This window comes from Lycorma delicatula, chromosome 5, assembly GCF_047948215.1.
Source record: "Lycorma delicatula isolate Av1 chromosome 5, ASM4794821v1, whole genome shotgun sequence".
In the NCBI taxonomy this organism is placed as follows: domain Eukaryota; kingdom Metazoa; phylum Arthropoda; class Insecta; order Hemiptera; family Fulgoridae; genus Lycorma; species Lycorma delicatula.
The window spans coordinates 115,480,646-115,494,520 of record NC_134459.1 but is presented as its reverse complement, the minus strand read 5'-3'; the positions used below and the strand labels follow the sequence as shown (position 1 = coordinate 115,494,520).

Sequence of the window (13,875 nt, the reverse complement as noted above, 5' to 3'; positions counted from 1 at the left end):
TGCGATCCTTTAGCTCAGTGATATTGTGTGGCATTGGTGGGATAAACACCGTATATTTCACGTTACCCCAGAGAAAGAAATCACATGGCATGAGGTCTGAGACGCACGTCCTATCCAGCGCCGATGTAATATTGTGTTAAGGTACTGTCGAACCTCGTTATGAAAATGGGCAGGACAACCATCTTGTTGGAAAATGAAGTCGTTGAGTAGCTGAGGCATAAACCATAATTGGTACGGTAATGGTAATGGTACGGTTTGCATAATAAACATTTACGGAGAACTCTCCACGCTGTTGTTTTTGGAATTCCTAATTCTCTGCCTGCAGCCGCAGTTGATTTTGATGGGTTGCGAATGAAACTTGCACGCACACGTTCGACATTGACTTCTGAGGTTGATGGATGACCAGTTGATTTTCGCGTACACAAGCAACTAGTTTCACTGAATTGTTTATACCATGCACGAAATGAATTGTCACTTGGTGGCTCCTTATGAAATTTCAACCGAAATGCACGTTGCACAGAAATTACTGACTTTGACAAGTGAAATTCTAACATACAAAACGACTTCTCGCTTCCCGTGGCAGCCATTTTCTCTACTGTTAAAGCCTAGCGAGCAAATGGTTTACTAACTGCCTAGTATATGTGGAAAAAACTATCTGAAATACTCTTTCTTACAGTACTTGTTTTATTGTTGAGTGAAATAGTTTTTTGTTAATGAATTTTCAAAACTCCGAAGAACATTATGAAATGCTCTTACAAGTAACTGACTGCAATTGTCAATGTGTTTATAAGTGTGTGTAATATGTTTGGTGCTAGAAGTGTATACTTGCATATACTTATCTAATTTTGATTACGATATGGACATTTCATTATCCAAACTCATGTTCTCATTGTTGTATGAGAAAAAGAAACTTGTATTATGTATCTGTTTTTCAGGCGTTAAACATTTAAAGCAGACAAAATATTTAAATATTAAATGCATTTTTCAGGAGTTAGACTTTTAAACAGTAATATCATTAGCTTAATCCAGTTGGTATTCAGTTTTATCCTGCATTAAGATTAAATGCAGTTGTTAAAAAAATAATTATGTATGAATGGTTTTAAATTATTGTTTGAGTAAATATTGTTACTGTTAATTTTGAATAAAATAACCAAGCTTTAAAGATTAAGTTATAATTGTAAGATTTATTTCCGTAATGTAAAATTGTTTTTTGTTGTTTATAAGAAAAAAGATTAATGATGTTCGTTTCCATTTTTTTTTCTCTTTTAGAACCTATTTTGGTAATAATAACATATTTGGAGGTATTTCCGATACAAGTATTTATAATAATGAAGCATTAGTAAAACTGGAACAGTCAAATCCTGGTTCAATGATAATTTTTGTTGCAGATGTTTGGCTAGACAAAAAAGAGGTAATTTTGTTTTATTAATTGTACTAGATTTTCTTGCCTAAACAATCAACTTTATGAAATATTTATTTTATTTTCCTAATGTATACATTGCAATCTTTTCAACTAGTGAACAATAAGTGACCCGCCCCCCCCTCATGGCCAATTGAGATGAGGATGGTGTGTATGACATGTAAATGAGGTTAGTCTTGTGCAGACTTAGGCTGACCATTCCTGAAATGTGTGGTTAATTGAACCTCAGCCACTGAAGTATACCAGTATCCAAGTCCATATAAAAGCAACTAACATTTACTAAGATTTAAACCAGAACTTAGAACCTTGCTTTTCAGCTATTAAACAAATGATTTGCGATGACTAGATCACCCCGTGGGCTAACTTTATGAATGAAATTATTTTTTTCTCATTCAGTTTTAAAAAATTGTTAATTGTAAGTAATATTCATTCTTAAAAAACAATTTTTTTTTATTTGTAACCAACTGCATTAAGTCACTCTTTTTTCAGAGAATGAAGATTGATTGCAAAAAATAACATAGCATTTGATTTAATGGGCTTACCCCTAAAAAATTTGGGTTTAATCAGTCTGAACTGTTTGGTTGATTGGTTTTCCTGGTAGATTAAATTAGGGCTTTGTAGGTGCAGTTATTTGTATATTAATGAAATTGTGTATATAACTTGTTCTTTGTAAAATTTCTATAAAAATTAATAACATCACTGAACTGAAAACAAAATATTACATTTTATTGACATTGCTTGAAAAGAGATCGCTCACTTGCCCAAAATTATTAAAAGAGATCGCCCAAAATTATAATTTTGCCTTGCAGATTCTTGTAAAATTTTTGAACTGAATTTTGCCCTCTGATTTCAGGATGTGCAAAAGATAGATCTAATGTATATCTCGTTGAGAGTATTTTTTATGTGCAAATATTTTTGCTATTTAACAGAAATGTTTTACTTTCACACACACAATGAGATTAATACTGTAAGAGCTGTTTCATTTGTCATGGCAATCATTTTCTAGCAGTGAAGAAAATACATTGATATGCGAGTCTTAAAGATAAGATTGAACTGTATTTTTTCTTATCATGAAAATAGAAAATGTCTTCTTTTTTTTAAGTTTGTTATGATTGCATATTTTAAGTTAAGTGGTAATGTAATAATCATTTTGTCAGGTGTTAAATAGGCTGAAAAGATTATTTGAGGGATATTCTGTGGAGCCACCAGTTGCTATTGTTTTGCTGGGTAATTTTCTTTCTACAGATTTGGGTTTAAAACATATGGCTGTGCTTCAATCACATTTAATAGAATTAAGTGAAATTATTGCACAATTTCCATCACTTTTAACTGATACGAAGTTCATTTTTATCCCTGGTGCCAATGATTCATTTCTCAGCAACATTTTACCAAGGTAAACTTATTTTGCAATTGCATTAGTTTTTTTGTAACTTATATTTTTACTCTCTGTATTTATTATTGACTTTTGTGACTTTTTACATTTACTTTTCACTTATTAAAATTTTTTGTAAAACTGAAAATTAATGCGATTATGAAAAAAAGTTAATTTCCAGCTTTTTGTGGATTTTTTGTTTTTAAATTTTTATTTGGAAATTCAGTTTTAAAACTTTTTGGTTTATATACGTTTTTGTTTGTGTGCTTTAGCTGAATTTTTGCTTTATTTTTTGTTGAGTATTTTTTTATTGTTGTATAAGGCATGTTAAAAATAAAGCCTGTTTTGAAATAAAAAACAAAACAGAAAAATATGAACAACATTTACTTTTAAAACTGCATTTATTTATCACTTTTCTACATAGCTGCCTTCAACTTCAACACACTTTTCTTAGTAATTTACTAGTTTCTTCATTTTCTCTTCAAGAAATTTGTCAGTAGTGATTTAAACCTTGCAGTACCAAAACTCTTTCAAACCATGCAAACCACTATTTAAGGTAAAAAACAGAAAATAATCACTGGGAGGTAAGTCAAGGGTATAGGGGTGGATGATTGAAGATTTTCCAACAAATTTTTTCCAGTCGCATTACTGTCTTATTTGCTATGTGTGGCTGGCCATTGTTATTCAAAAATAAAATCCTGGCAATAGTTTCTTTTACATGCTATTTTTTTTTTTTTTATTGTCTAAGATTTTGTAACAATTCACAATAAATTTGGCGCTTTCAGTAGTTCCATGATCACTAACTTCAACAAGTAAGACAATTTTTTTGTCCCAAAAAACAGAAGCTTCTTTACTGAACATTTTTGGTCTAGATATGATGAATGATCCCATTGCATTATCTGCTGCTTTGTCGCGACATTCTAACAAGAAATTCAGATTTCATTTCCAATAACAATGTGATTAAACATTTCATCACCATTGTTTTCATAATGCCATAAAAAATCATGCACTCCATCAAGACGTTTTTCCTTGTGAGTCTCTTTTTACATGTTTGACAACCATTTGACACACAAGTTTTTATAGCCCAAATTTCATCAAAACTTCATAAATCAAAGTTCATGAAATATAAAAGACAATTATGACAGCAAAATGCTAGTTTTCTTGAATTTTTTGTCAAATTTTTGAGTCAGATCATTTGTTATCACTGACAGCTGGCTGCTTTGTTTTTTATCATAAATGTTCATTTACCCTTCTTGAAATGACACCACTGTCTTATTTTAGTACCACTCATAATATTCGGCTTGTAAAGTCACAAATTTGCCTGTGAATTTCAGTCGCAGAATGTTTTTTTGCTATTAGAAATCTGATTTCTCACTTAGTGGACTAACAAATTATAGCACTGATTATTGTTGGATGAATATAAACAACTAACAGCAAAATGATTAAAGTATTGTTACTGACAGTTGACTGTTGACTATAGGTGGCAAATTTAAAGCAGGTGACATTACTTTAAAGATACGCTTCGTATTATAATAATATAAGACAAAAGTTTACAAAAGTAAAACTCTCTATTCAACATGTAAATTAGTTGTTACGTGTTGTTACAGATTAGCAGAACTGTGATTGTTATGAGTTACATAATTTGAAATTTATGTTCCCACATGTTACAGCTGTCAGCAGTGTCAATCATTGTATTAGAGTGAAGTGATCTGATGTAATGGATTACATATTCTTTTCCTCATAACATCTCAACAGTTCCATCTAGAAGATAAAACTATTCTAGATTACTGGTTTTGATTCCTAAGATATTCATTCTAAATGTTTCAAAATGTAAATCTTTTTTTTTTATTTGAAAATGTAAAATGATATTGTATTGTAATAAAAGTACGTTTGAGTTATTGTTGTCATCTATATAAATAATGTTGCTGTTTCAGTGAGTATTTTTTACTTTATAAAATGTATTGAAATAATTTACTTTCAGTAAATTTTGTTTTTTTGTTTAAATACATGTTACTTTGTATTAACCATTGTTCAATAAAATATGCTTGATACTTTCTGTTCCATAAAATTAATAATTAAGCTCAAATTGGTCAACAGATCAGAAAAAGGTATAAAAATGTCACATTACATTGATTAACTTTGATACAAAAAAATGCATGTAAATTTTTTTGGGTCCAATGACTTTAACAGCAAAATAAAAGAAAAATGTCCTTCATCATTTGAAATCATGAAGAATTAAGAAAACCTAATTTTAAGTATTAGATGATAGCAGAGTAGAAAAGGCAAACTCATTTTAAAATAAAATCTTCACTATCTTTTAGTGAATGACGACTGATTGAGGAACAACTGACCATAAATTTGCACACTGAAATTTTCCCACTTACGTTTCACTATTTTTTTTTAAAGAACAAGGATGGACTCAACAAAAGTAACATTACTTTTAGATTCTTTTTTTATAGAAATATTTAAAAAATAACTTTGTTGTGTTTTCCTGTATTGCACAGAACGCCTCAAATTAGAGAACTTCTATTAACAATCCCCCTAATCCTAATATTAAGAAAAATTAAGGTACAGAATTAAAGATAGGGTGACTACTTCTAAAATAAAAAAAAACCAGGTATAAATGTTATTTTTCGTACACACATGTTCTTCTGTACACATTTCCTCTCTTGTTAGATGAAATTTTCTGTATTGTTATTTATCATAAATAAAAATAATACAATCTATATGTAGTAATATGTTACAATAGCTGTCATCTTCATTTTCAAATTTAATATAGGTATATGGAAATTTAGACTACTAAGAAGCATAATATTGGAATTTCATTCTCTAAGTTATTAATCCAAGATTTGAGGAAAAAATAGAAATATAGGGGTGTGGGGGTCTGTCAGAAATAGTTTTCAATTATTAACAAATTTTTTTATTAGAATTTATTATATTACACAAATTATATAAATAATTAACCAAAAGTAATTGAAAACTTAACCTCAATTATGACAAAAAAGTATTACAAAATTACTGGCTACACCAGGGTTGGTGGAAACTGAAATACTCTGGATTGTTTCAGGTAGCCCCATAGCAATGTCTGGTATCCCTCCACACTAACAATCTAACTAGATTGTTTTTTATTGTGGTTATCACAAACGTGTGTGTAAAAATAAGCATGCAAAATTTAGAGATATTTGTGTTATAGCAGGTACATAATCATTTTCTAAGGAATTGTTTATTTGATTAAGTAAAGTAAGGTTTTTCGTAGAGTTATAACTTGATCAAAATTATAATAATTATTTTAAAAGGCCTACAGTACAGTAGTATAAAATCAAATAGCTTTATTTAAAGAAGTCAAAACTAACTGAAAAAAAAGAATTCAATCTGAAAATTTGTCAGTTCATGGCTACCTTTTTTAATTTACCTAATAAATAAATATTTTTATTTACCTAATTTTTTTTTTATTTATGTACCAAAGATGCAAATATGTACTTCAAATATACTTGCATCTTTGGTGAGCCAACCCAATTGCAATAAAGTTTTAATTGATGTTGAGTAAGCATATTTTGATGGGTTAATAGATTGTGACAAATTGAAAATGCTCTACAACTTCATGTAGTGGTAAAGAATTTAGTGGTACATTTAAAGTTTTTTTTTTTTTATGTTTTCAATCACGTAAAGAGATTTTATTGAGACACTTTTTTTTATCTGGGGTTTGTGCATGTATTATTCCCAGCACTTGGTTTGATTATTAATTTTTTTTAAAATTTTTATTAATTTAACCAAACAGAAACAATGATAGAAATTTTAATGGAAGTGAAAAAATGAAAGGATGGAAAAGAATAAAACTTATAAGTAACTTAAAAGGTGATGGGAACTATCATAATTCAAAAATTTAGCTAGAAATAGAAGGCAATGGAAAGTAAGGGACCTTGTGTCTGAGCAGATTTATCTTAATATGAATAAAATTATTTTACATTAATAATTTTTTTTTTTAATTTTATATTTCAAGTTGTCGCAATTATTTTTAAATGCTGTAACATGTATATAATCTTTTCAGGCCTTCTCTTCCTAAAACCGTTATTGAGAGATTTTTGAGAAAGGTTCCAAACGCTGAATTTACAACAAATCCATGCCGAATAAGATACTGTAGTCAAGAAATTGTTGTTATGAGAGAAGATATAATTGCTAGGCTATGTCGAAATAGTTTGCATGCCCCTATAGCAAATGATATTCCACAACACGTATGTACTGTTTATATAATACATATCATTTATGAGATGAGATTATTAATCTGGGATTTATTTAGTACTTACATTTGTTTGTTTGTATAATTTACTCTTAAAAAAATCATGATTTTCTAATGGCTAAAGGATTTACATTTTTGAGTTAAGGAATTCTATGAAATGTTAAGGAATTCTATGAAAATGTTTCATAACCTTACCAATGGAAAAGCTTTTCTATCCATACCACCTGTTGTAATTTATATGGGCAGTACAGCATATCTGTCATAAAACATGTGTTTGTGAGTTAATATTTTTTAGTTTTCATGGAATTATATGAGTATACTTTTTGGAGTGAAAAGTAATAAACGCTTTTTCATGATTGTTGTGATTAATAGAGAAAAATATTTTTGAGAACTTAAAAATGTGTAAATTTTATGCTGATGTTTTGTATGAATAAAAAATAATTTATTTTTATTATAAAATGTAGAGTTTTTTAGTTTTATAGTTTATAAATGTGAATATAGTTTGCCACTCTGATATCTACTGCATATGTGCCTGTTTTGTATTGTATAGTTAGCATCCATCTCAGATAAGGGGGTCTGGTAAGCATGTAGTGGTAGAACATGTGCTGAGCATGCCTATGAGCACTTTTATCTTTACCTTTTAGAATAATTATTATTGTCATTTTGTTGCAATTAAAAGTATTTCTACATACAGTAAAACTTTCCCAGAATGGAATCTGACAGGACCAAGTAAGAAATCTGTTTTGAAGAGATTCCTGTCTGCAGAGTTTCATTAAAAAACTAATTTATATTAAGTTTTTGTGGATTGAATTATATGAACATAAAATGAAGTTAGATTGTTATACATTCAGAATATTCCAGAAATTTATGTACTGTATAAAGAATACATTTATTCACTTTTTAAAAATTATAAAACAAATAGGTTATTCTTAGAGAATATGTGTTATACTGTGTAATTTATAAATTTTGACTTATCAGAGTGATAGTGAGAACTGTTTTCATTCACAGATATTTCACAAATATAAAACACTTATATATTCAAGTTAGTTATATTTCATTTGAAAGTTACACTTAAAAAATAAGAAATACACTTAGCCAAAATGGAACGTGAACTAACACTGATTCTAAAATAAAATAATTTTCTTAAATTTTTTTAAATAATAAGTACTGTATTTTAAACTAAATGGATGTCGAACTATCAAAACGCGAAACTAGAACTGCAGTAAATGCTCATGATAAAGTGAAAACTATTACCGATTTCAAGCATGATGTTCATGGCACTGAGAAAAATTATTCTCAATTGATATATGTAGAAATTCTAAGAAATGGTTTCCTTGTTGACAAAATACAGGACATCGATTGTTTACATTAGCTGCCATCCACTATCACACTTTATTAGTGACTGCAGGCTTATATTAGGCAGTTAGAGGTATAAATGTGATAGAGTATCTTATGCTAAACAACAATTATCTATTGTATATATTATTTTGCAGATTGTAGGTTTGTGTACAATGTGTTTTTTAATCTCTATATTACAGGCTATTCCATTTTTTTATTTCCTTTCCATCTTATGAGATAAATTCAACACGTGAAATTAAAAGTAAAATCCATGTTTCTTTTCTGTTTCCATATTATAAAGTTTTCCATCTTGAGATTAATTTCCGTTAAAATAAATTAGGATTTGGGAAACTGTATGTTTTTAGGAGGTTTCTACTTTTAAGAGGTTTCACTATAGTAATAGAAATAAACACAGCTTACTGTATATAAAATATTATTTGCAAATCTGTAAGAATTGAAATGCTGAATTTTCTTACAAATTCCTATGCATTTGACATTTTTTTACAAAAATTTCCAAAAACTACTTTGTTTAAAATTTTATAAAAATTAAGCAGAATTTTTAAGTAAATAGGGAACAACTGTATACTAGGAAATTCTTCTTGCCAATCTTAGTATGTTGAGTAGATTAAAACACTATAATTTAATAATTTTCTTTTTCTTTAATACTTTTTAAAAAAAACTTTGCAGTTTGTGAAGACAATCATTTCTCAAGCATTCCTGGTGCCACTTCCATTGGCATTATGTCCTATTTACTGGACGCATGAAGCAGCATTACGATTATATCCTTTACCTGATCTCGTAGTTGTTGCTGACTCCTTCCAACCATATACTGAAAGTAACACTGGTTGTATTGTTACCAATCCTGTAAGTACTCATTTAGCATTTTAAATGTATTTTAATACTATTAGGTTATATGCTTAGATCTATTTATCTTTCAGTTTTTACGTTCTTTAGTAAGAGTAACTGGAATTGTTTTTTTAATAAGGGATACAGTTGTCTAAGGTCTCCAAATCAAGTAAGCTTATCTAAACATCTTTGAGATCTCTAGAATATCATATAAATCAGTTAGTTGTTATCTGTAACAATAGTTGTTCGATATTAAGTATATATTACTTCGAGAAATAACAGTTATTTTATTTATTCTTCATTAAATTCTTTTTGTTTCTGTTTGACATTGAAATCAGCTGCTACACTACACTGTCATCTTAAGAAAACTATAAGTCTGTATGTTTGCTATTGGAGAATACAAACTGTTATGATTAAATGTTTTTTCATCTGAGATATTGTATATCCTGAATATGGAATCTCATGCATTATTCCATATGTAAATTATTAACTTAGAAGCACTGTCCAATTAAATTACTTATAACTTACAGATCTTTCATTATGGCTGTGAATTTTATTTTTCAATTTGAAAATTACATTTTCAATTAATGGGTGTTTTACTGTAGGGTATCATAATACATATTATTTGAAAATTTTTGTTTTTAATAACCTGTATATTAAATTATGTATGAGATTAATGGGAAATCTAAATTATTTTATTTTTTAATTATAGTGGGGGAAAGAAACTGCATTACAGTTTATAACAATTACTATTATTTAAAGAACATGTTTTTTGAATTTGAATATTTTATTACCTATTTATATTCACATCTTAACATTTATCATACTCATTGATATATACTTCTTGTCTGAGCATGGAACATGTTTTTTTGCTAACTTGCTATTTCAAATGTTAAAAATAATTTAATTTTTTTTGTCTTCACCTTTGTATTTTAAATGTAAATGTTTCTTTAATGAAGTGGAAATTTGTACTAATTTTTATTTCTATAATTTTGTAAAACTAGTTTTCACCTATACTTTAATTATACAAAAAACACGTAAACTATACTTATATTAAAAAAAGTTTTAGCCTAAAGCTAATAAATTACTAATTTTGATGATTTATAATTATTTTTCATTCTTAACTAAGATATTTTACTAGTAAAAATTTTTATAATGAATATTTGGTTATTTAGATAATAATTCTTATAATCCATCAAAATAATTTGCTTCATATTTGTAGACATAAATTAAGAATTAAACATTCTTTCTGCAAGAAGTGAGAATAAACTTGGTCAAATATTTTTCATTTGCAACTGTTAATTTTGTAACTTGATGTTCACAATACATCTTGTATTGAAATAAATGTTAGATTTATTTACTAAATGATTGTATTCAAGAAGGATTCATTATAATTAAAACTTCTTAAGTCTGTGGTCACTGTAATCACTAAGAAATATTTGGTTGAATTTTATATATGTATTAGGGCACATGTCATAAATATTATTATGTATTACTTTAATTATACTATGCTGTGTGGAATTTCCCTTTAAATGAGTAAGTGTGTATTGGTATTGTATGACTAGTAGCTTATGCTACTTTATATTGATTAAGAAATTATTAGAGAATTTATTATTTTACATTACTGAAATGTATTGTAATGATTTTTATACTTGTGAATTTTTTTCAGAGTTCTTTTTCAAATGGAAATTATGTGTTTAAAGTATATATTCCTTCAACTCGTGAAGTAGAAGATAGCCAGATACCAAATGAAGTGTAATGAGAAAAAAAATAGAGATTTATATTATTTAAGCAAGTGTTATGTGATATTTATTAAATTGACATTTTTATTAATATTAAAAACATTATTTTTTTTTTTTATACAAACTTCCATTAAACTATTCACTTACTTTGATGTGTCATTTTTTTTATGATTTTCTTGCTACTGCAGTGGAGTGTCTACTTTGTTGAATATAGTTCATAATTTATTCTAAATGAATTATTAATTTAAAATATTTTCAAATACTGTCCCTAGAGGTCAAATAAAAGATACAAATTATATACCATTACTGTATGATATTCTTTGTATTTTGTAACCATTTCGATATACTGAAATATAAATTATGGTATTTGCTAAATTTCTTAAACAATAAATTAAAAAGTATGGTTAATCTGTTTTATCACAGTATATATTAGTTGCTTGATATAATAGCTTAAATATGTTTTACTAGTACTTTATATACATTAATATGGGATTATTTTCTGAGATTTATCTATAAAAATTATTTTATCTCAAAAAAGTATTGAAATTATCAATTAGACAGTGAAAATCAATCTTTCCAATCCAGAATTAATTGAACTCTGATGTCCTGGGGTTGGTTGATTCCTCTACCATATCCTCTAGTTATGAGATGATGAAGGGGGAGATTTTGAAAAATGCGAAGTCATGGAGGACAATCCAGAGGGGGGTATTTGTGTGGGCTCACTTGACAGGGAGCTTATTAGATGGCTTACTGAGCTGTATCTACACCTGCCCTTAAAGGTAAACCCTTTGGGGGAGGAAATTTAGAGGGATCCCACTAACTGGTATCACTAGCTGCAACTACTGATTTCTTGTTCCTCTAAGTTAGCTTTGAAATGGTGGCTGTGAGCGAAGCAACTTGATCAAATAACATCTGAATAAGCTTTTTTAACTCACTGCAGGATCCGCACTGTTGATTACCTGCATTTGAAGAGGCTTGCCTTGATGTAACGGTGGCAAAAGAAACATCTAGTTTAACCACACATGCATCCTTGCATTCTCGAATGATTTTATGTAATATTAATTGTAAGTTCTTCTCACAGTGCTCTCAGCTATGAAGAGAAGATAACAAAGACTACTGGAAGATGGTGGGGAAAGAAATCCAGCAGCCCTCTAACAGTGAGAATGAAGAAGTGTACACTCTTTGTTGTGGTTCTCTTCTTAGGCCTCACAGGTTAACATTGTAAATATTTACAACTAAAATAATAAGAGTTAGGCAAAAAGAAGAAAGAAACAAGAATAACATTTCACTATAGTAATCTCTTTTCAGCTCTGACTCAGCTGCTGTAAGAAGAAGATGAAGCGATAGAAGAAGAATCTATAAAATCTAGATTTACCAACTTTACTTCCTTCATCTTACAATTGGCTATACTTCCTGCATAAAGGAAGTGCATTACTCCCTCCAATAACTAGAGCTCCATCAGGTGCATTCCTGCTAGATTGAAAGAAATAAGCACCAAAAGGCCTGCAGTGGATGGACTGAAGGGGAATTGCACCAGGAGAAGAATGCAAATATCTTGCTAGTCTGTCACAGATAACCTAAGTAACAATATATCTACATTGATTTACAAAAGATCGAAGTGCAACCCCAAATTCCATCCTAAAGTAAAACAAAGCAAATATAAACCACCATTAAACAAATAAATACCCACCTGATATTAAGAAAGACCCAGCAGTAAGGGACTGTTGTCTAGGCCCTGCGATGATGTCGGGTGTTGCATCCCTGACATCCTTGTGTTCTGTTCTATAAAACAATTTAAGTGAAGAATAGTAAAATTCCACAACAAATTCAGAAATGTTTAATTTGTTATAAGCACACATAACACTTGGAATGTTTTAAGCTCTGTGCTTATTTATTTAGGGTCAACTAAATTGCTACCTGATAAGAGACAAGTTACTAGTTAAAATGGAGTAGCCATTTGGAAATATTTTTTGATAACCATTTTGAGTAGTTTTTCTCACTCAAAGAATATTATTGCACTGTTATTTTCAACGAACGAGAAAGTTAAACCAGCAACTTTAGAATTCTGGGAAACTCATACAGATTATGTGTAGCAGTACTATAAACAAAATGTTTGCAGTATGTAACAAAAAATTATACTTGATACTATACATTTTCAAGACAACCCATTGATAATTCAGTTCAGATTTAAATAATTATTAAATAAAAAAATGGAACCAACATCAAAAAAAGACAAATAATTTCAAACAAATACTTGTATGAATTCATTAGACATTTTTTGAGTCGGCGCCTTCATTTAGAAAATTAATTTCTAGATACAATATAAATTTGTTTTATAAAATACTATATACATATACTTCATAAAAACCAATAACGATATTACATTACTGGAATTCATATTTATGGGCTTTGATTGCTTTTCTGTTTATATACGCCATCTATTTATAGGTTTATTTTAGTACCACATACATATGATCATCATGCATTCTGGCGTCGATTCAAAACAATGTCTTAAGGAATTTGGATGAAATTATTTCTTACTTTTTAGTGCATTTTGATGTCAGTTCTATTTCTGTTTTTTTTTAAAGATAATTATTTTATAATTTTTTGTGTCTGATTAATAACCATAAGTTATTCGGCAAAATTAATGTGGTCCTTTTTGGTAAAATAATGCAGCCCTGAAGTCAAAGGTCATCATTGGTGTTTTGTTCAACCTCCTTGCTGTAGTAGATTTGGGGAAAAAATATTTGTAAAAGGACAAGTTTATGTTGCTCTAAGTCAAGTCAGAAACTAAGTTTTGAGAGATTTATAAAGTACTGAATAGCCCATACAATAAAAGAGCACTTGCTGAGATGGAAAGATTGAGAAACCTTGCACAGGATTGAATAATGTGCTACGCTTTGTCTAAGGCATTGATAAC

At 28.7% G+C, this 13,875-nt stretch overlaps 1 protein-coding gene across 1 annotated transcript in view; it reads left to right on the top strand.

The window, feature by feature from the left end:
* PolE2 (DNA polymerase epsilon subunit 2) overlaps positions 1-11,104 on the top strand; it is a 29,101-nt gene extending 17,997 nt beyond the window's left edge. Inside the window, exons 6-10 of the mRNA XM_075365345.1 lie at positions 1,270-1,411; positions 2,578-2,813; positions 6,841-7,024; positions 9,055-9,231; positions 10,883-11,104. Coding sequence (XP_075221460.1) covers positions 1,270-1,411; positions 2,578-2,813; positions 6,841-7,024; positions 9,055-9,231; positions 10,883-10,972 — 829 coding nt within the window. The 3' untranslated portion in view covers positions 10,973-11,104. The remainder of the gene's footprint in view (positions 1-1,269; positions 1,412-2,577; positions 2,814-6,840; positions 7,025-9,054; positions 9,232-10,882) is intronic.
* The last annotated feature ends 2,771 nt before the right edge of the window (positions 11,105-13,875 follow it).